This window comes from Aethalodelphis obliquidens, unplaced genomic scaffold, assembly GCF_003676395.1.
Source record: "Aethalodelphis obliquidens isolate GAN/ISIS:26980383/991018 unplaced genomic scaffold, ASM367639v1 scaffold9, whole genome shotgun sequence".
NCBI lineage: Eukaryota > Metazoa > Chordata > Mammalia > Artiodactyla > Delphinidae > Aethalodelphis > Aethalodelphis obliquidens.
In genome coordinates, this window is record NW_020837953.1 from 12,994,731 (window position 1) to 13,019,727 (window position 24,997).

A 24,997-nucleotide genomic window follows, 5' to 3' on the forward strand; every position below is an offset into this window, starting at 1 on the left:
TAATCATGATACAGCCATTGGCCTTTCCTCTGGTCTTGGAAAATACCACAGTCATCCTTGCTTCAGAGCCTCTATTTACCCAGAATTCTCTTGCTGGCCTCATTGAATGGCTTGTGGTTTTCATCCTTCAAGGCTCAGCTCAAATATCAGAAGCCTTTCCTGATCACACTACCTCAAGTAGACCCTCCCCCGTCCACTCACTTATTCACCATCCTGTGGCTCACCCCAGGCATTCCTAGCACGCGTTGCAATCTGCCGTCGCCTTGCTTAGCTGCTGTTCGTGGCAAGTCGTCCCCACCTGGAGGCCAGCTCCCCAAAGGCAGGAACCTCTTCTGTCTTGTTCACCCCCAGGTCCTGGAACATAGTGGGTTCGTAGTAAATATTTGTTAAATGAATGAAAAAAACTGGATGATAAACACCTTAACAGAAGAGTATTTTAAAAATCTGTGGGAGTCCAGAAAAGAGAGCTGCTGTCCCTGGGAGAGTAAAGGGAGGCTACACAGACAAGAGGCCGTTGGGCCTGTCAGTGAAAGATGAGAAAGAAGTAACCAGGAGGGGAAAGGGAGGGGGAGTAGGCACCCCCCCCGCCCCCCAACCCCCGCCACCACAGGAGTAGCAGACCCAGAAGCACAGAGAGGAGAACCTGCGTGTGCTGGGGAAGTTATGGGGCGGGGGGGCGAGGGGTGGGTGTCAGCAAGGCTGGAGAGTAAAGAGAAGAGAAGCAGGAGACAAAGAACCATAGCTCGGGCTTCCCTGGTGGCGCAGTGGTTGAGGGTCTGCCTGCCGATGCGGGGCACGCGGGTTCGTGCCCCGGTCCAGGAGGGTCCCTAAGTGCCGCGGAGCGGCTGGACCCGTGGGCCATGGCCACCGGGCCTGCGCGTCTGGAGCCTGTGTTCCACGGCAGGTGAGGTCTCAACGGTGAGAGGCCCGCGTACCGCAAAATAAAGAAAGAAAGAAAGAAAGAGCCATAGCGCGTCCCCTCGGTGCCCTAGGCTGGCTGCCTGGGTTTCTTTTGTGGTTGTGCCTCCTTTTGTCCCCATTGATTCATTGCATGCTTTTTATTTTTTGTGGCAGGAATGTCAGTCCAGCCACACCCAGGGCAAGGAGAGAAGCCTTAACTGGGCCACTTCAGAGATCTAGGCTATGTGTGATAAAGGACATCATTTTGTCTCTTAGAGTCGCTCACTTGTTGTTTTTTTTTAAAAAATTAATTAATTAATTAATTTTTATTTTTGGCTGTGTTGGGTCTTCGTTGCTGCACGTGGACTTTCTCTCGTTGCGGCGAGCAGGGGCTACTCTTCGTTGCTGTGCACGGGCTTCTCATTGCAGTGGCTTCTCTTGTTGTGGAGCACAGGCTCTGGGCACTTGGGCTTTGGTAGTTGTACCTCGTGGGCTCTAGCGTGCAGGCTCAGTAGTTGTGGCACACAGGCTCTAGAGTACAGGCTCAGTAGTTGTGGCGCACTGGCTTAGTTGCTCCGCAGCATGTGGGATCTTCCCAGACCACGGCTCAAACCCGTGTCCCCTGCATTGGCAGGTAGATTCTTAACCACTACGCCACCAGGGAAGTCCTGCTCAGTTGTTTTTAAGGAAATAATTCTCTATTTTTCTTAAAATTTCTCCTTCCTGCTTTAGGACACGCACCCTGACTTCCATAAGTATCTACTTTAACTTCTGAAAAACAGACGGGGGGGATATTTTAGGTGATAATAAAAAAAAATAGATTTGGGGCTTTTTTGCCTAGGTCCATGGGGAAAGAGCTGCCTCGGGCAAATCTGAACAGGGGAGTTGTCTGGAAGCTCTCTAACCCTCCTTGCTCTCCCCACCCCCCCAACCTTTCTGAGAGGCTAAGCCTAAGCTTCCTTCCTGGGATGAGGGCGATTGCCTTGCTGGACCGCTAGCTCCTGCGAGCACAGCAGGATGCCCGGCGTGGCTTGTAACCAGAGCCTGGGTTTGAGTCTCTCCACTTCCTGCTGCATCCACTGGGGCAAGTTACTTAAACTCTCTTAGCTTCAGCTCCCTCCTCTCTACAAAGGGAACACTAAAGCAGTTTACCCTCCTCAACTTGTCCTTATCCCCACCTAAGCTTCCGTTTCTTTCTCATCTCCAAACCTGAGATAAATCCCTCTGCCCTTCCTGGGTTGGGTTTCCCTTCTTTCATTGGCTTGAATATGTGGTCCACCCTGAAGTGCTGCCCTAATGTGGAGGACTCAGCCCACATCATAGCGCCAAGCTCAGGCTTTGGCTTATGCCGCCTGATGTGAAGCAGGGAAGCAGCTCAGAATGGAGGGGAGAAAAACCCCAAGAAAACAAACCAAAAAAAACTAACCCATTTCCTCCCCGGTGTCTAGGAGGAAGCAAACTCCATGCTAAATTATGTTCCAAATATGCCCTAAGGTAGTTTTAATTTTATTGACACTGCTTTTAATTTACTCTTTAGGCCCCTGATTGCAGGATGAGCTGTTGGCTGCTGGCAAGGGGACAGCCCTTCATTGCTCGGTTTTAATTAAGTTTCTTAAGTTCAGAAGGAAAGAACAGAGATGCTGTCCCCACTTCTATTCTCAATCCCAAACTGTAATTAAGGGCCCTGAATTAGCTGCACACCCCTTGCTCTGACACAGCCACAGAAAAGTACCTCATTTGACTGCTGGAAAAACATTCAGGTGCAGCTGTTCATTCATTTAATTCACTCATTAGTCAATCAATTCACTGATTCATTTTCTATTCATTCCCTTACCAGACCTCTAATGATAACCTACTATATATCAGGCCTTGCTCTGGTCCTGTGGATTTAAAAATTCAGCAATGTATGGTCCCTGCCCTGAAAGAGTCCACATTCTCATAGTAGATGGAGATAAACAAAGCATTATTATGCCATGTGGTCAGTGCCAGGAGATAGAATTATGAGAGCACAGAGGAGGCTGTTAACTCATCCCTGAAGGATAAAATAATGCTATTTGAATTTATATTTTGTACCAGTCGGATGAATAATATTGGATGCTATAACAAGCAATGCCCAAATCTCAGTGGCTTGATACAGTAAAGGTTCATCACAGTCTGATGCAGGTCAGATGACTCGCCTGGCCATTTTCCTCTCAGTGTTGATTCAGCGACCTAACCTTTTTCCTTCTTACTACCTATCCTTTTTCCTTCTTACGATACCATTGTTTTTACATGTAGCTTCCATGCACAAGAGCAAGGATGTGGGTGACTGTGTGCAAGTTTAATGGCCAGGCTTGGAAGTGACACTTGTTACCACTGCCCACATCCCATCTGATCCCAACCAAATATCAAAGTAGACTGGGAGATGTCTTCCATGGTCCAGGAAAAGGAAGTGGAACTGGTGAGCATCCACTTAGTTTCTGCCTTAAATATTAAGGTTGTGTCAGAGTTAGCCAGATAAAGAGATCATGTATTCCAGGCAGAGAAGACATTCGTTGTGTGTAAATGTGGAGACAAAAGTCACAAGCATAGAGGTTTGAAGTACTCCAGGCAGCACTATAGGACTGTAGTGTAGAATATCAGGCCAGAATTGGCAAGAGCTGAGACTAGACAGGGGCCAGATCACGCAGGACCTATGCAAATATATTAAGGAGTTTGGACTCTATCCTGTGAGCAACAGGGAATGGTAGAACAGTTTTAACTAGAGAATTTTATTTATTTATGTATTTTTGGTCATGTTGCATGGCATGTGGGATCCTAGTTCCCCAACCAGGGATCGAACAGGAGACCCTGCAGTGGAAGCACAGAGTCTTAACCACTGGACTGCCAGGGATTTTGCATTTTATTTTTTTATTTATTTAAAAATTTTTCTAAAAAAATATTTATTTTCCTTAATTTCTCTTTCTGACCTTTCATTGTTAGTGTATAGGAATGCAAGAGATTTCTGTGCATTAATTTTGTATCCTGAAACTTTACCAAATTCACTGAATAACTCTAGTAGTTTTCTGGTGGCATCTTTAGGATTTTCTATGTATGGTATCATGTCATCTGCAAACAGTGACAGTTTTACTTTCTGTCTTCCAATTTGGATTCTTTTTATTTCTTTTTCTTCTCTGATTGCTGTGGCTAGGACTTCCAAAACTCTGTTGAATATTAGTGGTGAGAGTGGGCAACCTTGTCTTGTTCCTGATCTTAGAGGAAATGCTTTCAGTTTTTCACCATTGAGAATGATGTTTGCTGTGGGTTTGTTGTATATGGTCTTTATTATGTTGAGGTAGGTTCCCTCTATGCCCACTTTCTGGAGAGTTTTTATCATAAATGGGTGTTGAATTTTGCCAAAAGCTTTTTCTGCATCTATTGAGATGATCATATGGTTTTTCTCCTTCAGTTTATTAATATGGTGTATCACATTGATTGATTTGCGTATATTGAAGAATGCTTGCATCCCTGGGATAAATTCCACTTGATCAGGGTGTATGATCCTTTTAATGTGTTGTTAGCTTCTGTTTGCTAATATTTTGTTGAGGATTTTTGCATCTATATTCATGAGTGATATTGGCCTGTAATTTTCTTTTTTTGTAGTAGCTTTGTCTGGTTTTGGTGTCAGGGTGATGGTGGCCTTGTAGAATGAGTTTGGGAGTGTTCCTTCCTCTGCAAACTTTTGGAAGAGTTTAAGAAGGATGGGTGTTAGTTCTCTAAATGTTTGATAGAATTCACCTGTGAAGACCTCTGGTCCTGGACTTTTGTTTGTTGGAATATTTTTCGCCATTGCAACAAAAAGAATAAAATACCTAGGAACAAACCTACCTAAGGAGGTAAAAGACCTGTACTCAGAAAACGATAAGATACTGATGAAATAAATCAAAGATGATACAAACAGATGGAGAGATATACCATGTGCTTGGATTGGAAGAATCAATATTGTGAAAATGACTATACTACCCAAAGCAATCTACAGATTCAATGCAATCCATATCAAATTACCAATGGAATTTTTTTACAGAACTAGAAAAAAAAAATCTTAAAATTTGTATGGAGACACAAAAGACCCCAAATAGACAAAGCATTCTTCAGAAAAAAAAAAAAAGGACCTGGAGGAATCACACTCCCTGACTTCAGACTCTACTACACAGCTACAGTAATCAAGACAATACGATACTGACACAAAAACAGAGATATAGATCAATGGAACAGGATAGAAAGCCCAGAGATAAACCCACGCACCTATGGTCAGCTAATCTCTGACAAAGGAGGCAATGATATACAATGGAGAACAGACAGTCTCTTCAATAAGTGGGGCTGGGAAAACTGGACAGCTACATGTAAAAGAATGAAATTAGAACACTCCCTAACACCATACACAAAAGTAAACTCAAAATGGATTAAAGACCTAAATGTAAGGCCAGACACTATAAAACTCTTAGAGGAAAACATAAGAAGAACACTCTTTGACATAAATCACAGCAAGATGTTTTTTGACCCACCTCCTAGAGTAATCGAAATAAAACCAAAAATAAACAAATGGGACCTAATGAAACTTAAAAGCTTTTGCACAGCAAAGGAAACTATAAACAAGACGAAAAGACAACCCTCAGAATGGGAGAAAATATTTGCAAACAAATCAATGGACAAATCTACAAAATATATAAACAGCTCTTGCAACTTAATATCAAGAAAACAAATGACCCAATCAAAAAAGTGGCAGAAGACCTAAATAGACATTTCTCCAAAGAAGACATACAGCTGGCCAAGAGGCACATTAGAAACTGCTCAACGTTACTAATTATTAGAGAAATGCAAATCAAAACTACAATGAGGTATCACCTTACGCCAGTTAGAATGGGCATCATCAGAAAATCTACAAATAATAAATGCTGGAGAGGGTGTGTAGAAAAACGGAACCCTCTTGCACTGTTGGTGGGAATGTAAATTGATACAGCCACTATGGAGAACAGTATGGAGGTTCCTTAAAAAAGTAGAAATAGAATTACCATATGACCCAGCAATCCCACTACTGGGCATATGCCCAGAGAAAACCAAAATTCAATAAGTCACATGCACCCCAATGTTCATTGCAGCACTCTTTACAAGAGCCAGGTTATGGAAGCAACCTTAATGTTCATTGACTGAAGAATGGATAAACAAGATGTGTTATGTGTATACAGTGGAATATTACTCAACCATAAAAAGAAAATAAATTGGGTCATTTATAGAAGAGACGTGGATGGACCTAGAGACTGTCATACTGAGTGAAATAAGTCAGAAAGAGAAAAACAAACATCGTATATAACACATATATGTGGAATCTAGAAGAATGGTACAGATGAACCAGTTTGCAAGGCAGAAATAGAGACACAGATGTAGAGAACAAGTGTATGGACACCAATAGCAGAAAGTGGGGGAGGGGGGCATTAGGTTGGAGTGGGATTGACATATATACACTAATAGGTATAAAATAGATAACTAATAAGATCCTGCTGTATAGCACAGGGAACTCCACTGTACAGTAGAAACTAACACAACATTGTAAAACAACTATACCCCAATAAAAAAAAATTTTTTAATAAAAATATTTATTTGGCTGTGCCGGCTCTTTGTTGTGGCACGCGGGGTCTTCTTTGTTGTGGCACGCGGGGTCTTTGTTGCAGTGTGCAGGATATTTAGCTGTGACATGCAGAATCTTTTAGTTGTAGTGTGTGGGATCTTTAGCTGCGACATGCAGGCTCTTAGTTGCAGTATGTGGGCTCTAGTTCCCTGCCCACATATCAAACCTGGGCCCCCTGCATTGGGAGCATGGAGTCTTAACTGCTGGACCACCAGGGAAGTCCCTTGATTGCATTTTAAAAGGTCGCTTTGAAGCAGCAAAGAAACCAGGTCAGAAGCTATTGTAGTAGACTAAGAAAGAGATGGAACTCAAATCAGACATGGTCCCTATCCTCAAAGAGCTCATAGGCAGACAGACATACTTTTCAGCCAGATTACAGTAAGAAGTATACAAGTATATCTATACAGTATTCAAGTATACTTATACAGTAACAAGTACTGACATCAAGGCCCAAGCAAGAAGCTGCCTGGAGAAGGAGGAATTTATTTTAACTGAGCATGAGAAGAAATCATAAAAAGTTTAAGAAAGCCATATCTCTTCTCTCTCATCCAACAGCCACTTTTAAAGATGGGGAAATTGAGGCACAGTGAAGAGCTGCTACTTATTCGTGGTCACAGATTATGTTTACATTAGAACCAAAGGTAGGAACTCTGCTCTGCCTTCCCTGCTCCATTCTAATGAACCAACATAAGTCCATAAAGCCAATTTAGGCACAAAACATCATCAGGATGGTGAGGAAATTAGTATTTGTGGTCTTTGGCATTGCCAGCATAGTGCTGAATATGTGTAATGAAGAGGAAAAAGAACTAAGACTTCAAACTCAGACCCTGTGCAGGCAAATTCCCTAGATCTTTTTCTACTCCAGGTCGACTTTAGACTCTCAGAGTGGGAGGGGATCTTAGAAACTAAATAGTCCTTTAACATTGTTTTGAAGATAGTAGCCAATGCAGTTAGATACAAAAAAGAAATTAGAAGCATAAAAACTGGAAAAGAGGAGATAAAATTGCTAAGTGTATGTGGTACGATTGCAAACCTGGAAAATACTGCCCCCTTTATTCACCTCAGTCATCCTCACCTCCTGGCTGTTCCTTGAACATGCCAAGTACATTTACTTCTCCTTCTACCGGGAAGACTATTAACCTGATATCCTCAAGACTAACTCTCCTACTCCATTCAAGTCTCTGTTTTTCCAGAACCTCTATTACTTTCTATTCTCTTATTATGCTTTATTTGGTTCCATGGCATTTATACCTCCTGACATCTAGTATTTTTATTAATTGGTTTATTTTCTTTCTCTCCCATAGAATGTAAACTCTTTGAGATCAGGTGCTTTCCGTTGTGTTCATTGCTATATCCTAGTGCCCAGAACACTCCCTGGTGCATATTCCCAGTGCCTAGAACACTATGTGACATGTGGTAGGTACTCAGTGGTTATTTGTTGAATAAGTAAGCAAATGAAAACTCAAAAAAATAAAATGAGAAATTATTATAAGAACTAATAGAATTAGTGAGGTGTCTGGGTACATATTTAAACCATTGAAAATCAGAGCCTTTATATGTATAAAGAACCATCAGTTAGAAGATTTAATGGAAGATATCATGTTTACAACAACAACTAAAAATTTAAACTGCCTTGGCATCAAAAAGAATGTTCAGGGTCTACATGAAGAAAAAAAAAAAAAAAAGCTTTTACAACTTTCTGCTGTACCCAAAAGAAAATGGAATAAATGGAAAGTCAAAGCATATTCCTGGATCGGAAGCCTCAAAGTGATAAGAGTCTTGACAGGATTGGGGGAGCAAGGAAAATTAAAGAAGCTAATTACAAAGACTGTATAAAAAAATATGCAAGAAAATACAGGAAAATATGGGGAAAGAAGCATAATGAGGTGCTACTAGCCCTCCAGATATTAACATACATTATAAACTTAACATAATTAAAATTGTGTAGTACTGACACATGAATAGACAAATGATTAGAAGAGAATAGAAAGTCCAACCATCAACCCAAAGATATACAAGAAAGTTATATGGTAAAGATGGCTTTTCAAGTCAGTGGGGAAAAGATGCACAATTTGATAAATGGTATGGGACAATAACGTTTAACCCTTACCTCACATCCTACATCCATGTAAATTAAAATTGAAATGAAATTTTTAAATATAAGAAGTGAAACAATAGAAATAATAGAAGAGCCAATGAAAGATTTCAACCCAGAAACCACAAAAGACTGATAAATCTGTCTAAAAAGTGAGCATTAAAAATTTCCACATGGAAAAAAAGTACTAGCAGATGTAAGGTCAAAAAACAAATGACAAACTGAGCAAAAATATTTTTATACTATACACACAGGCTAATTTCTCTAGTATATAGTTTCTATAAATCAATAAGGAATAAAGCCCTGAAACCCAGTTTTTAAAATGGACAACGGAAATCAACAGGCACTTCATAGAAAAGAAAATGCTAATAGTTCCTAAATATGTGAAAAATAATAACCATATAATAAAAGGTAATTGTACTAAAAGAAATTCAGATTAAAACTAATCTTAGATATCAGTTTCACCACCAAATTGGAAAGTATCAAAGAGTTTGATCACATCCACGTTTGCAAGATAGTCATGAAACTGATGCTGTTATACTTTGCTAGGACTGTAAACTGGTCCTTCTAAGGAGGTCAGTTCATCAGTGTTGATCAGAATCACAACTGCACATAGGACCCAGAAACTCTACTTCTAGGAATTTATCCTACATATAACTGTATATATGTGAAATGGTATTTATAACAGAGTCAATCACTAAGACTTTGTAACAGAAGGTTGGAAACAAATGTCTGTCAGTGGGGAACTGCCTAGTTTATATACGACTGTTTAAAAAAATGAGGTAACCATGGACTGAGAAAGAATTCTCTCTAAGATATGTTGAGAGGAAAAAAAGTTGATCCAAAAATTGTGTTTTTATTTTTTATTGTGTTTTTATCCCATGCGGCTTGCAGGATCTTAGTTCCCCAAGCAGGGACTGAACCCAGGCCCTCAGCAGTGAAAAGCACAGAGTCCTAACCACTGGCTCACCGGGGAATTCCCCAAATGACGTGTTTTTAGTGTGCTACCTTTTGTGTGCGTTGGGGCAAAGGGGGTAGGGGGAGGAATATCTACTTGTTGGTGTGTAAATGATCTCTGGAAGTTTGTATGAGAAACTGGTAATGTGAGATGCCTCTGGGGAGTGTGCCTGGGTGCCTGGAGGACAGGGGTAGAAGGGAGATTGTTCATTGTAAATTCTTTCATATCTTGTTGACTTTTGAACCAGGTAAATCAATCAATATAATTCACTTTACGGTTATTTAAAGTAAAATCACATTAGGTGCCAGGTGTCAGGATGGGGCAGTGGAAGCCACTCCAGGCTGGTTTTCGGAGGAGCCAGGTTCTAATTCTTATTCCTTCACTAACTTGCTGGCTGACCTTAAGCAGGAAACCTCCCCACTCTGAGCTGATCTGGGAAATGTCAGAGAAACTGGTTTCTAATAGCTCCCACATCCAGAGATATAAACGGCAGTTTTTCCTTACCCATTTCTTAAGTCATCTCTCTACCACCTCCTTTCCTCTGCAGCTCATCAAAAGCTCAGAGGAAAAGACAGACAATTGAAGAAAATAAAATTTCAAAGAGGACTTTTATAGGGTTCCTGTTGATTCACTGCATATTCCACCTCCAAAGCGGAAAATGATGAGTTTAATATCACCCAGCGCTCTGCATCTTGTATCTCTCGGAAGGCAGCTTACGCCACCCAGAGAACTGGGAGCTCAGCAAGACATGATCTTTCACTCCAAGTCTGAGGCAAATGAAATGACAGTCATGAGGCCCACATTCTAGAAGCAACATGGTTTTCATTTGGTCCTAACTTCATTTGAAAGTGTCCCAAGGAGGGAGAATTCTTCCAAGCCTGGATTTTTCTTCTTTCCCAGGACTACATGCTAGAAAGCAGATGGAAAGGTGGCCAGGTCTTGCCATGACTGTTTCTAGTCTTACCCATTAATGGTGATACGTTCACTGTGTCAAGGGTCAGGAGACCTGGGTTTCAGTCCCAGTTATTCCCATGTTACTCTCAGAAAGGACAGATATATAGGAAGAGAAAGTCAGATTTGAGGGACATTGAAGTTCTAAGGGCCTGAAAATTCCCCCGTTCCTGGCAGTCGATTGCAGTGTCTGGAATGATCCCTCTGGGTGGTTTATTCATTCACTCTGCATCTGGCTACTGAGCATCCTTCACGGACAGGCACTGGGTGCTTTCCAGGCAATCCCCCTACCTTCGGGGAGCTCATAAATGAGAAGGTTAACAAATAACATTGCATCAAGCTAGGGAGTGCCTTAAATACATGTGAGCAGAGAGCAGAGAGAGACTAGTCACAATTACCTTTATAGACAACAAGGTTATTTTTTCCCATACACTATGTATTATTGTGGGGTACGTGTGGCATCATGAAGTGAGGTTAAATAAAAGAATTAACTAAGATGTCCTATGTAAAGCTCCCAGAATGGTGTCTGGCATGCATTAACTATGCAGTAAATGATAGTAATGATTATCGCTGAGTTGGATTCCCACTCTAACTCTCTGAGGTTGGAATTAAAATACCCATTTTTCAAATAAAAATTTCGAAGCGGGTACATGATTTATCCCAGAATCCCTCAGCTAGAAATGGCCCACTTGGGGCAAAACCATTAGCAGGCCCAATTTAAATACAATTATGTCACCTGAAGGTGTTTCTCATTAATCAGAGAAACAAATTCTGCTAATGCCTTTAGTCATGAATGTGTTAACTGTTCTGGGTAGGTAGCATCACTTCAGAAGACCTCTAAAGAGGGCTGCTAATGGTAGCGCTCTGAGACCCTGAAGGCGGATGGTGTTAAAAGTAAGGAGAGGGATTTCCCTGGTGGCGCAGTGGTTAAGAATCTGCCTGCCAGTGCAGGGGACACAGGTTCGAGCCCTGGTCCGGGAAGATCCCACATGTTGCAGAGCAACTAAGCCTGTGCTCCACAAATACTGAGCCTGCACTCAAGAGCCGCGAGCCACAACTACTGAGCCTGCGTGCCACAACTATTGAAGCCCTCACGCCTAGAGCCCGTGCTCCACAACAAGAGAAGCCACGGCAATGAGAAGTCCACGCACCGCAACGAAGAGTAGCACCCGCTCACCGTAACTAGAGAAAGCCCGCACGCAGCAACAAAGACCCAACACAGCCAAAAATTTAAAAATAAATAAATATATTCAAAAAATAAATAAATAAATAAATATATTAAAAAAATAAAAGTAAGGAGAACTTGATCCTTGCTACTCTCAACCCCTCCAATCACATTGCAGATAATTGCTACATCTGAAGAGACATAGGGCTAGCTCACAAGGAAATGTGTGTGTGTGTGTGTGTGTGTGTGTGTGTGTGTGTGTGTTTAAGGCATACTCTGTGGCCCCGATGTCTCATTTGTTATCCTTTCTCTCAATAGAAAACAAGCCTGGAGTTTTATATTGACATCCATGCCCACTCCACCATGATGAATGGCTTCATGTATGGCAACATCTTTGAAGATGAGGTGCGGTTCCAGAGGCAGGCCGTCTTCCCCAAGCTCCTCTGCCAGAATGCCGAGGACTTCTCCTACGTGAGTGAAGAGTTCTCAGTCAGGCAGCCCCAGCTTCCCTCCCCAGACTGCCCCCTCCCTCCCATCACCACCCTGTCTTTCCCCTCACTCAATTCAGTTTGATTTCACATTTCACAGAACACCTACTCTGCTCTGGGTCTTGCGTGGGTGATAAAGATAGAGGTAAACAAGCTCTGCCTGTACCTGCAAGCAGCTCGTCACCCATCAGGGAGGGAGACTCTCTGAAAAGACAGCGCTTGGTTTGTCCGAGGAGCTGACGTTGGTTTCGTTGATCTGATTCCAGCGCTAACAAGAGAAGAAACTCACTGAGCATCTCCCAGCGCCAGACCCTGTCCCAGGGTCTGCTTTCACAGACCTTTGGCCTTCATTCTGTTAGAAGGAGCCTAACATGTCTGCTGACGGGGGTCATATGTCCACCATCCTCTTCCTCCATAGCCCTTTCTGGGCCCCAATTTCTTTGTCAGTAATTTGTGGGTGATAATTTTTTGCCTTGCCTGCCTCGTAAATTCCTGGGAGGACAAATGCAATAATAGATATGAAAGTACTTTGCAGGCAGTAAAGATCTCAACAGACTCCAGAGACTGTTGTTACTACCCCCTTACATGCCAGGAAGGACTGGAGAGGCTGTGGACTGGTAGTTAGAATAATTTGCAGCAAAAAGGAATATTGAGAAATGGCAGGGAAGATAAGGAGGGGAATCAACCTGTGGTGGAAGCAGACTTGGGAAAGAGTTTTTGCACATTTTTCTTTGTTTTGATACGAAATCTCTGAGGCCTGTTATTTCCGTGTGGCCAGAGGGGGAGAGGCCCACAAAGGGCATGGTAATTTTTGAAGTTGCTGAGCTGAAAACGTGCCTGCTCGTTGCTTCAGGCCTAGACATTAGTGGAGGGAGGATGAATTTCTCCATGAGGTAAGATGCACTTTGAATCCCAGAATCTTGGAATGCCCCACCAGGAAAGGAACTGGGGGACTATTTGGCCCAATCCAACACTTTATACCCAAGAGACACTTAAAGCCCAGAGAAGTTGGGTGTCTAGGGCGAGGTCCCTCAGCATTTGAAACAGGTAGAATGAGATGACTGCTCATTGGTAGCTTGGGGATAAAAACAGCCGTGCTTATTTCTGTGGCAATCTCTAGAGGATGGCCAACCCTTGTCTTTTTGAAACCACTCCAGTTTCAGAGCAACGTGTGGCTTTCTGGAGGAGACCCTGGGAGACTGTGATTCTCCAGGAGGCTGGGCCACAGACTTCAGAGACCCTCACAGGGATGAGGTTTCCAGGGTCTACAAAAAGGGTGTAGTCTAGGAGCTTTATTTCTGGCCTTGCCGGATGGAGTTCCTGCATTGCAGCCTCCTTAAGAGCTTAGGGCTTGGGTCAAGGTCATCTATCCTAGTCCAGCCTCTGTCTCCCCTCTTCTCTGATTCTCGATACCCAACTCTAGAATGAGAGAGTTGGATTTCACTACATGAGCTTCAACTTCAACAGTCCTTTCTGATCTGAGACTCTAATTTTCTGATCCTTTCCTTTACGTCAAAAGGCACACACACATACATACACACAGCTCTCTTTCTTTCAGTGTCTCTATATCTGTCTTGTTTTGCTGTTTTCTTTCACCCTCTTTCTCCCCACCCCCTTTTCCTTCTTCTCTTATATTCTGCTGAACAGGCATGCCTTCTCTTATTAAAACCAGGTTCTTCATTTACTGCGATTTCCATGGGTTAGCATAGAAAGCCCTTCTAACCACAAGTGAACTGACCCTCACAGCTCTGTAAAAGAGATGTGATTTTTACCACCGCTTTACAGATGAGGAAACTGAGGCTTAGACCAATAAGGCCAGTTGCCTAACATCTCACACACTTTTGAAGAGAGGACTTGAAATGCGGACCTGCTGGCTCTTTCCTCTCTATCCACTGTGATGGGTGGTAGTAGACACCCAAGTAAAGAAGAGCCGTGATCCCTGTGCTCTGGTGATGCTGAGCACGAGTTCAGCTGTCCCTAACGGAGGGGGAGCTTTGTGAAGGAGGGTTGGGGTGTCTGGAGTCACTTAGTCCTGGTCTAGGCCTGTGTCACTTACTATGAACTTCCATTACCTCACCTTAGAGGGGAAACTTTACGACACCCCTGTCGAGGGGGTGAAGCCTAAATGAGATACTATATGGGAAACAATATCATAAAGTTGAAAGCAGTGCCCAAATTTCAGTCTTGATTATCGTAATATTATCCTTATTCTCTGTCTACTTTTCCTTGCTCCCTCTGTCCCCATTCAGATTTCCACAAATCTTTGTTAAATGGCAGTTACCATGCCCTAAGAACTGCGCTAGGTGCTTTCATTTAATTGTTTGTCTATTTAATCCATCCTTACAATAATCTTGCAAAGTGGGAGTCACATCCCACTTTTCAGATGAGGAAGCTGAGATCCAGAGGTGCTCGCTCAAGGTCCCATACCCAGCAGGTGTCCAGCCCTGATTCTCTCCTCCCTTCTTTGCCTCTCACAGTCCAGCACGTCCTTTAACCGAGATGCCGTGAAAGCAGGAACTGGCCGTCGCTTCCTCGGTGGGCTGCTGGACCACACTTCGTATTGCTACACCCTCGAGGTTTCCTTCTACAGCTACATCATCGGTGGCACCACGGCCGCTGTGCCCTACACAGAGGAAGCCTGTATCCTTCGCAGGTCCCCCCCACCCCCCAGCCCTGGGCCAGCTCGCATCCAGCTGAAAGTACCCAAGTCCGCCAGGATTTACCAAGCAGGTCAGGAATTTGGTCTCCAACTCAGGTGAGGGCTGAGACTCTGGGGTGAGGATGGACATGACTGGTTCTGCTGGTGTCATCTCTGGATTGTCCTGTTTGCTCTCTGCCCTCCTAAAGGACACCCCCCTCCATCTGCCTGTGCTATGCCTCAAGTCTTCCTCGGGCACTTGGACCCATGGCCGTCCCATACCTGTGTTGCTCCCCTCTCTCTCTCTCCCCTCTGTCCCCTCACAAAGGAGTGAGTCTTCCATCGTCTAAAGTATGTAAGTACACAGGCCAGATGCTCATCCCGGGGCTGCTAAGGAAGACTTTGACAGTCTTGGCCCCTCCTTCTCACCCTGAACATGTCTCTCTCTCTCTCTTTCTCTTTTTTTTTTTTTAATTTTTTATTGGAGTAGAGTTGATTTACATTAGTGTGCCAATCTCTGCTGTACAGCAAAGTGACTCAGTTATACACACACATACATTCTTTTTTTAATATTCCTTTTCATTATGGTTTATCCCAGGAGATTGGATAGAGTTCCCCATGCTCTACAGTAGGACCTTGTTGTTTATCCATTCAACATGTAATAGTTCATGTCTATTAACCCCAAACTCCCAGTCCATCCCTCTCCTTCCCCCACTCCCTCTTATCAACTATACGTCTGGTCTATAGACCAGACGTCCATCTCTCTGTGCTTATGCCCCCGCCCTTTGTCTTCCCTCTGTGCGCACGTTCCCTTTCGCTTGTCTGTACCCGCCTTGTCCCCTCTACTTTTATTTATTTATTTATTTATTCGTTTATTTTTGGCTGCGTTAGGTCTTCGTTGCTGCGCGTGGGCTTTCTCTAGTTGCGGCGAGTGGGGACTACTCTTCGCAGCGGTGAGCAGGCTTCTCATTGCGGTGGCTTTTCTTTGCTGCGGAGCATGGGCTCTAGGTGCATGGATTTCCATAGTTGTGGCATGCAGGCTCAGTAGTTGTGGCTCACGGGCTCTAGAGCACAGGTTCAGTAGTTGCAGCGCATGGGCTTAGTTGCTCTGCGACATGTGGGATCTTCCCGGACCAGGGCTCGAAACCGTGTGTCCTGCATTGGCAGGCGGATTCTTAACCACTGTGCCACCAGGGAAGTCCCCATCCCCCTCTCCTTCTGTCTGTCCCTCCAACTCTCGCCTTGTGTTTTTCTCTCCTTACTTCATGTGATGTGTTCCTCCCTCTCCTCCTCCATCTTCTCTCCTTTCCCCACCGTCCTTTCCTCTCTGTCTCCCCTTAGCCTCCCTCCATCTTCCCTGCCTTCCTGCTCGTCCTCTGTGCATCTTTCTCTCTGCCTTTGCATTTCCTTTGCCAACTCGCTTTTCCTCTTGGCTTCCTCATAAAATGTCCCTGAAAACCCCCAAGCCTGTCATGATGAAATTAGAGGTCACTTTCTAGCTTGCTTGATTTTTTTAGGGATTATTTAGTAATTCTAGTTTCCTGAGTATTGATTTCCATTTCAAGGTCAGTACATAAGGGTTGTGACAGATTGTGACAGTTTCTGCTTTTCTTTACTTTTTGTTTTTGGACTGACCCATTTCTCCTTTCTGAACACTTAGCTTTCTCAGAGAAAGAATTATAGTTGATGGAAAAGAAAGGGAAAGGATAATATTAACTCTCTATATACAAACTCTCTCTCCCCAGAAGTGGAAGTGCTCCTTTCAGCCTTGATTGAACACTTGGGGAGTGTTTGTGGAGTTCTTACCACACTCTGTGCAGGAAAACTTCCTTTCTGGTCGAGACATGACTTAGCACTAGTCCACCCTCGTGGTTGCACGAGGGTTGCACCCTCGTGGCTCTGGAGGGTCCAGTAACCTAGCTGGGGACATGGGGGCAGGGTGATGGCCTCAGAGGGAGGGACGTGCAGTAGGCAGACGAGGTGTTAGACCAGTGTTCCAGATCCAGTACCTCACTGGAGAGACTGTGGTAAGAACTGAGGGAGAGTCCCCCCGCCGCCCAGTCACCAAGACCGGGACAGTCACCTTGAAGTCTGCTTTAGTAACTACCTGGCTCACCGGTCAATGGAGTAGGCTCTGCTCTGCAGCAGAGGACCCTTGGTTTCCAAAGTCCTGGCCATCTCTATGTGCCACACTGCCCCCATACACACACACACACACACACACACACACACACACACACACACACACACACACACACACACGATGGTGTGCGGCCCATTGCTTCCCCAGGATCCGCTAATCCTGTGCTCCACGCATACGCACATTCCGTGCTGCCCCTGCCTAGCTTGCCCCTGACGTGGTGCCAAAGGGGACAGAGGGAGTTGTCTGAAAGAAGAGTTTGAGCATGCGCACCAAAGGTATCCCACATGTGAGCCTTATCTCAATGAGATAAGGGTCCCGCCAGGTGTGGCCTGCACTTAGTTTGTGGCTGATTTCTGATGTCCAGTTGGATGGGTTCTCCTACCCTATCTCAGCACCTCCAACATGCTTTTGTGTTAGAAGCAAATGTTTCTGTCAGTGGAAGGCCCCTCCCTTGACCCAGGCCCAGGGTTTCCTCCCCTCAACACCCAATCCTCATTCATCAAAAGTAAGTACACCATTAGCACATGCCAGGTATCCTACTAGGCACTGGGGTAAAATATTGACCAAGAAGCCATGGTCCCTGACTCACAGAGCTTTTGGTCTATCTGAGGAGCCGGAAAAGGAAAGAGGCAGTTGTAATCTGTGGGGTAAGTTCTGTGGTGGAGGAATTGCAGAGAGCCATGGGAAATGTTCATTTAAATATATATATTGAGTGTCTGCCATAAGCCAGGTGGAGCTCTAGGCACAGGGGATGTGTAGCAGGGAACATACTGAAGACAAAAATGTCTGCATATGGGGGTAGGAGGAGACTCAAACACAGTTTCGGGAAGTCAAGGAAGGCTTCCCGGCAGAAGAGACATCTAAGCTGAGTTTTTAAGACTGAGTAGAAATTAGGCAGATTGCTTGGGGTGGGTCGTTGTAGGGAGGGCATTGCAGACAGAAAGGGGAGGAAGGAAGGTGGACTGTTGGAGCTGTAAGGGGTCGGGTATGGCTGAAGGACTTCAGATGCAGGAGATGAGACCAAAATGGCAGCCTGTTAGGAATTTAAATGGTAAGGACTGTGAAGAGCAGTAGAAGGGCTTTAAAGAGCAGTGGGAAGCCCCTCTGGCTGCAGTGGGAAGGTTAGATTGGAGGGGCCAAGGCTGTAGACAGAGACACACTAGGAGGCCGTTATGACAATCCAGGTGGGAAATGACTCAAGCCTAGACTCGGGTGGTTCTGTGGAATATTTAGAATGTGGCACTGAGAAGACTTGGGAAGTGATTGGATGGGGATGTCGGTGGGGACCAGAAGCCAGCGTTTGGAAGGGGTTAAGGGTGATGGGTAGCAAGGCTGTGCAGGAGCTGAACAGGCCGCGGTGCTGTTGGGTCACCCCATCTTATCTGTCATCTAGGGGACAAGAAGAGGAATCTGGAGTTTCTCCAGAGAAGTGCAGGCCAGTTCAACACACATGAGTGTGATTTAACCTGGTTCTTGTTTGAAATGCATTAAAAAAAAAAAAAAAAAAAAAAAACAGAGGGAGACTTCAGGCAGACAGATTGTGATCTTTGTTGGCTGCTGGCTCTGTGTCCCAATCAGAAAAAGAAATTACATGGTCTGATAGGAATGGCAATATGGTCTGGGAGGAAGTGTCCTCTAGACTGGGAGTCAGGAGACCTGGATCTGATGACAGCACCAACATCATCCCACCCTTCGGCAATCCTCCAGCCTCCCTGAGGTAAGCTTCATCACCCTCACAAAGGCAACCAAGAACCTTCCTGCTTTCTTAACCCCTGCTGTGGGAATAATATTCATGAAAAGAGAGCAGACTTTCAATTGAGACAGATCTGGATTTGAATCCAGGCTCAGCCATTTACAGGATGTGTCACCACGGGCAAGTTATATAGCCTCACTGTGTCTCAGTGTCCTTGTCTGTAAGAGGAGGACCTAGTAACACTCAACCTCACTGAGTTGCAAGGAGGTTAAATGAAATAATAATATGAGTGTGCACCGTAAGCTTTAAATATTAAGCGACTATTGGTTAAAACATCGAAAAGGTTTACGTGACTATGAATGAGGACCCGCATTTATGTTAAAGAAGGTTGTCAGGAAAAAAAAAAAAAAAAGAAGGTTGTCAGGGCTGTGAGAGCAAAAGACCAGGGGCTGTGTTGGTAGGGTACGCGGGGCAAAAGGCCTTGGTGGGATCACCGTAACGGAGGACCTGGACCTCAGAACGCCATGTGGTTCACACAGCGAGTGGGTATGTGCAGTTCCCATGGTGAGGGGTTTTAATTCTGTCATCCAGAGTATGCCCTTCCCAGCATCAGGTGCATGAAGGCCACATTAGCTATCCAGAGGATGCTGGGTGAGAGGAAGATCAGAGAAGAGCTAGGGGAGGTGGAGAATCCTGAGGGATATTTCACCAAGGCCCACAGTAGTGTCCACCTCCTTACCTTCCAGAACATATGTATCTGTCGGTTTACTTTTTCTCCCTGGAAAAGCAGCAGCTAAACATTACCAGGGTCTTGCTCTCTGGCTCTCCTCCCCACGACATCAGGGTAATATAGCCATAGACACTGATGCTTCCCTAGCTGTGTGACCTTGGGCTGGTTATCTCACCACTCTGAGCCTGTTCCCCCATTTGTAAAATAAAAATAATAATACTCACTTTGGGTGAGGCTTATCGGGGTAGCGAAAAGATGCAATAGATCTCCAATCCCCTTGCACTGCCTGGCACCTGATAGGAACTCAACAAATGTTCCTCTGTCGCCACTTTTCTCATCTCCATGCAGACCGCATGACTTTCCTTCCACTGGCTGAATCTTCAACCCGATGATCTGTCTTTGAATCCAGCAACCGGGGGTTTGAATCCTGATTCCATCACCATTACTGGGTAGCCTCAAGCAGGCCCTGTCCCTTCTCGTAGGCTCAGTGTCTGATACTTCCTACCTGTCAGAGCTGCACAATGAAACTATGTGTGGACTTGTCTGTATTCTGGTTCCTTCCAGCTCTAATATTCTAAGATTTTTCTGATTCTAAGATTTAAAATTTTATAATTCCCTGTTTAGGTGAATTTATGATATCAAGAATCCACAGTTGTGTTATGTATGAGTCTTAAGACTGAGTGACCCCATGAGCATGAGTTTCAGTCCAGTAGGGAAAATCAGCACAGAAGTGTCCTGGACAACTGATCCAGCCAAGACGATAGCTATTTTCATTCTTTTAGTTAAAGGGTTCTTAATCGAGGGCTTTATGGATGGGCTTCAAGAAGAGCCTATGAACTGTCTAAAATTTATGCAAAACTGTGAGTACAAATGTGGAGTTCATTTTCTGGGAGGAAGACTTCTAACTTTCAACAGAATCTAAATGAAGCCATCCTCAGAGGCTGCTGCCCTGGCTGGTGGTCTCTGTTCAGGTTGTAGCAAGAATACAGCTCTGGTCAGAGGCGTGGGTGTGAGTTCCGCTTTCTGTCATTCTAGCTGAGGACCCTAACTCAGTTATTTAACCTCAGTTTCTTCATCAGGAAAGTGCAGATAATGATTATTTACTTCACAGTGTTGTTTGGAGGGTTACGTGAGAGAAAGCGGATAAATGACTGGGCATATACTCAGTGCCATTAAATATTAGCTCCCTTGCCTTTCCTTCCTGTGGTTTGTTGTTTCTGTTGTTGTTGTGAAATGATAAATTCCTGAGAATTTTGGACCATTCTTCAGAAACCTTATTTACATTTTACTGGCCTGCCAAGTAATAAATATGCTCTGTTCAAACAATTTAAAAAAAAAGAGAGAGAGAGAGAGAAAGGCTAAACTGGAATCATAAAATAACCCAGAGTTTCTCTGGCCTTTGTTTATGGTCTGGTTACAAGCCAAAAGGAAATAGCTCTTTGACATAATGGATGAGAAAAACATTGGAAACAGAGACCTTGGGTCCTAAGCAGACTGTTTTCCACACACACTTATAGCTGTGGACACCTTGAAATCAGAAAATGCTGTCTCTAGGAGAAGGGAACGGCTGCTGTAGCCAAGACGAAATGCAGAGCTTTAGAACTCAGTTATCTTGGTCTCGATTCAGAGCCCACTATGTGCCTTGTACTGCGTCCTCTGAAACATACAGCAGACATTGAATATACCATTTATTTACTCATCCATCCCACAAAACTCGCTAGACCCTAGAAATAGGCAGATGAATAAGGCATGGTTCCTGCCTTCAAGAAGGAGACAGTTTTGAGAGGAGGGAAAAAGGTAGAGACAGCAGCACAGAGGGATAAATGATCAGTCAGAGGGAAGCTCTGCTGGTTGGGGATGCACATGGGAGCCATCTAACCCTGCAGGAGCGGTGAAGAAGGAGAAGGAAGAAGGACTTCCTGGAGGAGGAGTAACTAGGGCTCAGGCCTCCAGGGTGGATGGGATGCAGACAGCAGAAGCAGGGTAGAGCCGCCTTCCTGGTAGAAGGAGACAAACAGGAGAAAGCCCAGGTGCCAGAGAGAGGATGTGCATCCAAAGTATTGGAAGGAAGTTGGAGTTGGGCCAGAAACAGTAGGTGATAAATAAATATAGGCAGAACCAGACCACGAATAGAAGGAGAAAGATTTGTGAGCTATGTAACAGGTACATTAAACAGGAAACAGCGTACAATTATAAAATATGTTTTGTCTCCCATTGACCCTGCACATAGATGCGTATAGATTCTACATCTAGATCTAGAGATATAAAAGCTCTTACAAACCCCAAGGCCTTCTAATCACTCTCGGGAAATTAAAAGTTTTCTAATTAATTCTGGTCACCAAACAGTCTCAGTTCAGCAATGACTGTGTCTCGTCCAATCAAAGCCATTGAACCTCTTCAAAGTAAAACCTTCCACATCCTCTAGCTCAGGCCTGTCTCAGACAGGCTGCTCGAGGTGACTCCTGTTTCCCCGACTTCATTTTCAGCCCTTTCCCCCATCTGGCTAACCCTAGATATTTACCCCTCCAAGGCAGAGCAGCATGAGGGACAGGAGGAAAGTGTAGGAAAGGTCTTGGGTGACTGGTACTCCCTGAGAGCGCCTGGCAGTCCCTTGTGGGCCTCCTCAGACACACGTGCCCCGGGGCTGGAGAACGCTGACGTGGGCAAGTGCACGTGCTCAGGCCGATTGTTCATGGGTCCTCCCTGAGTCCACGGTGATCTGGGGTTCACCTCCGTTAGGGCACTGCACCCTCCGGTGGCCCTCTTGTCTGATGGAGAGCTAAAGTTTGCAAATCTGGTTTTCTGGTTTCCTTTTGCAAGTCCTGCCTGGTAGTTTCCTACCTCACTTTGCAATGTGGAATCTACAGACTTGGGATCTCAGCAAAACCAAGACTAAGACAGTTCCATCTTAATAACATGTTCTATTATCTAACTGGTAGAATTGACTATTTTGGGTGATGGCTTGGGTGTGGAGGTAAAGGAAGAAGTCAAGGAAGATGCCCAGTTTCTCAACTTGAACAACATGGCGGACGGTGGCGCCAATCACTTAAACACAACTATTGGAGAAAGGGGTTGGAGAGGGGGATATTCTGAGCTCTGTTTGGGATGTGTTAAGTGTAGGGGGCTCATGTGACATACAAATGGAGAAGTTTGGTAGGCAGATGGTTCTATGGGCCAGAATTTCTGGGAAGAGACCTGGGCTTCAGACAGACTCTTCCACAAGCTACTGTAGAGTCATAAGGAAGGAAGGGATTTTCTTGGTGTGCACCGTCAAGGTGGGCTTTCCCTTGAGTTGGTGAAAAGAATGCTGGGCTGGGAGTCAAGATCCCAGTTCTGGAACAGTCTTCTGCCCTCCCCCCCTCATAAAGCTGTGTGACCTTGGTTAAATCATTTTACTTCTCTGGCTAAAGCCTGGTACTAGGTAGACCCCCAGTGAACGTGAATGAATGAAGGAATGAATGAAGTGGAAGGAAGCTTCACCTGCATCTGCTAGTTGGCTCACTAATAGGACAGTGAGTGTGAATATGTGTGTGTGCTGTGGTGGTTATCAGGTGGAGGGGAGTACTGCCTGGGTTTTCTTTCTTGGGGAGGAAGCTTCACTTTTTATACAGAAGAGTAGGAAGCAGTCAGGTCTGACCTGTTGGGTGGCAAGGAAAGATACCCAGGTACTTCCCAGTTCCTACTTGTGATGGCCAAGGTCAAGCCTTTGTTAAGATTCATAAACAAAATAATGCTTCGCAAAGAGGGCTTTGGGAACAGACGACTAAACGGGACTGAAGCCGGTTAGAATCTTTTTTCTCCTCCACGCAGACATGGACTAGAATTTGGTCTGTAAACACAAATGCTTACTAAATGGCTGAATGACTGGCTGAATGAATGAATGATTAATAGTAGTAGTAATAATGGTAAAAATAATAATGTTGAGATGTGCTTCATGAGGTGGGATGTGCTTCATGCATTACAGGATTGGCTTTGCCTCCAGCTTGCCATGTAGGTTTGGGGAGTTCCTTTCTCTTTGGGTCCAAATTTTCCTATCTTTCGATTAGAAGATGAAATGATATGATCTCCAAGTTTATTTCCAAATCATTAGGTAGATAGATAGACAGATAGATAGATAGATGGATATAGAAAGAATCATTTGATTTTTGGCCTTTGAGATAAGTACCTTTTTTAAAAAAATCTTTATTGGAGTATAATTGCTTTACATTGTTGTGTTAGTTTCTGCTGTATAACAGAGTGAATCAGCTATATATATATATATATATATATATATATATATCTCCCCATATCCCCTCTCTCTTGCATCTCCCTCCCACCCTCCCTATCCCACCCCTCTAGGTGGACACAAAGCACTGAACTGATCTCCCTGAGCTATGCGGCTGCTTCCCACTAGCTATCTATTTTACGTTTGGTAGTGTATATATGTCCATGCCACTCTCTCACTTTGTCCCACCTTACCCTTCCCCCTTCCCACGTCCTCAAGTCCATTCTTTACGTCTGTGTCTTTATTCCTGTCCTGCCCCTAGGTCCTTAAGAAGCTTTTTTTTTTTTCTTAGATTCCATATATATGTGTTAGCGTACAGTATTTGTTTTTCTCTTTCTGACTTACTTCACTCTGTAGGACAGTCTCTAGGTCCATCCACCTCACTACAAATTATTCAATTTTGTTTCTTTTTATGACTGAGTAATATTCCATTGTATATATGTGCCACATCTTCTTTATCCATTCATCTGTCAATGGGCACTTAGGTTGCTTCCATGTCCTGGCTATTGTAAATAGAGCTGCAATGAACATTTTGGTACATGACTCTTTTTGAATTATGGTTTTCTCAGGGTATATGCCCAGTAGTGGGATTGCTGGTCATATGGTAGTTCTATTTTTAGTTTTTTAAGAAATGTCCATACTGTTCTCCATAGTGGCTGTATCAATTTACATTCCCACCAACAGTGCAAGAGGGTTCCCTTTTCTCCACACCCTCTCCAGCATTATTTGTAGATTTTTTGATGATGGCCATTCTGATGGTGTGAGGTGATACCTCATTGTAGTTCTGATTTGCATTTCTCTTAATAACTAGTGATGTTGAGCATCCTTTCATGTGTTTGTTGGCAATCTGTATATCTTCTTTGGAGAAATGTCTTTTTAGGTCTTCTGCCCATTTTTGGATTGGGTTGTTTGTTTTTTTGATATTGAGCTGCATGAGCTGCTTGTATATTTTGGAGATTAATCCTTTGTCAGTTGCTTTGTTTGCAAATATTTTCTCCCATTCTGAGGGTTGTGTTTTCGTCTTATGTGTTCCTTTGCTGTGCAAAAGCTTTGAAGTTTCATTAGGTCCCATTTGTTTATTTTTGTTTTTATTTCCATTTCTCTAGGAGGTGGGTCAAAAAAGATCTTGCTTTGATTTACGTCATAAAGTGTTCTGCCTATGTTTTCCTCTAAGAGTTTTATAGTGTCCGGCCTGACATTTACGTCTCTAATCCATTTTGAGTTTATTTTTGTGTATGGTGTTAGGGAGTGTTCTAATTTCATTCTTTTACATGTAGCTGTCCAGTTTTCCCAGCACCACTTATTGAAGAGGCTGTCTTTTCTCCATT

General features: G+C 44.0%; 1 protein-coding gene across 2 annotated transcripts in view; it reads left to right on the top strand.

The window, feature by feature from the left end:
- Positions 1 to 24,997, top strand: part of AGBL4 (AGBL carboxypeptidase 4) — a 1,265,610-nt gene that overhangs the window by 1,193,055 nt on the left and 47,558 nt on the right. For both annotated transcript variants that reach the window (XM_027108602.1, XM_027108603.1), the window contains exons 9-10: positions 12,032 to 12,184; positions 14,679 to 14,841. In XM_027108602.1, coding sequence (XP_026964403.1) covers positions 12,032 to 12,184; positions 14,679 to 14,841 — 316 coding nt within the window. The remainder of the gene's footprint in view (positions 1 to 12,031; positions 12,185 to 14,678; positions 14,842 to 24,997) is intronic.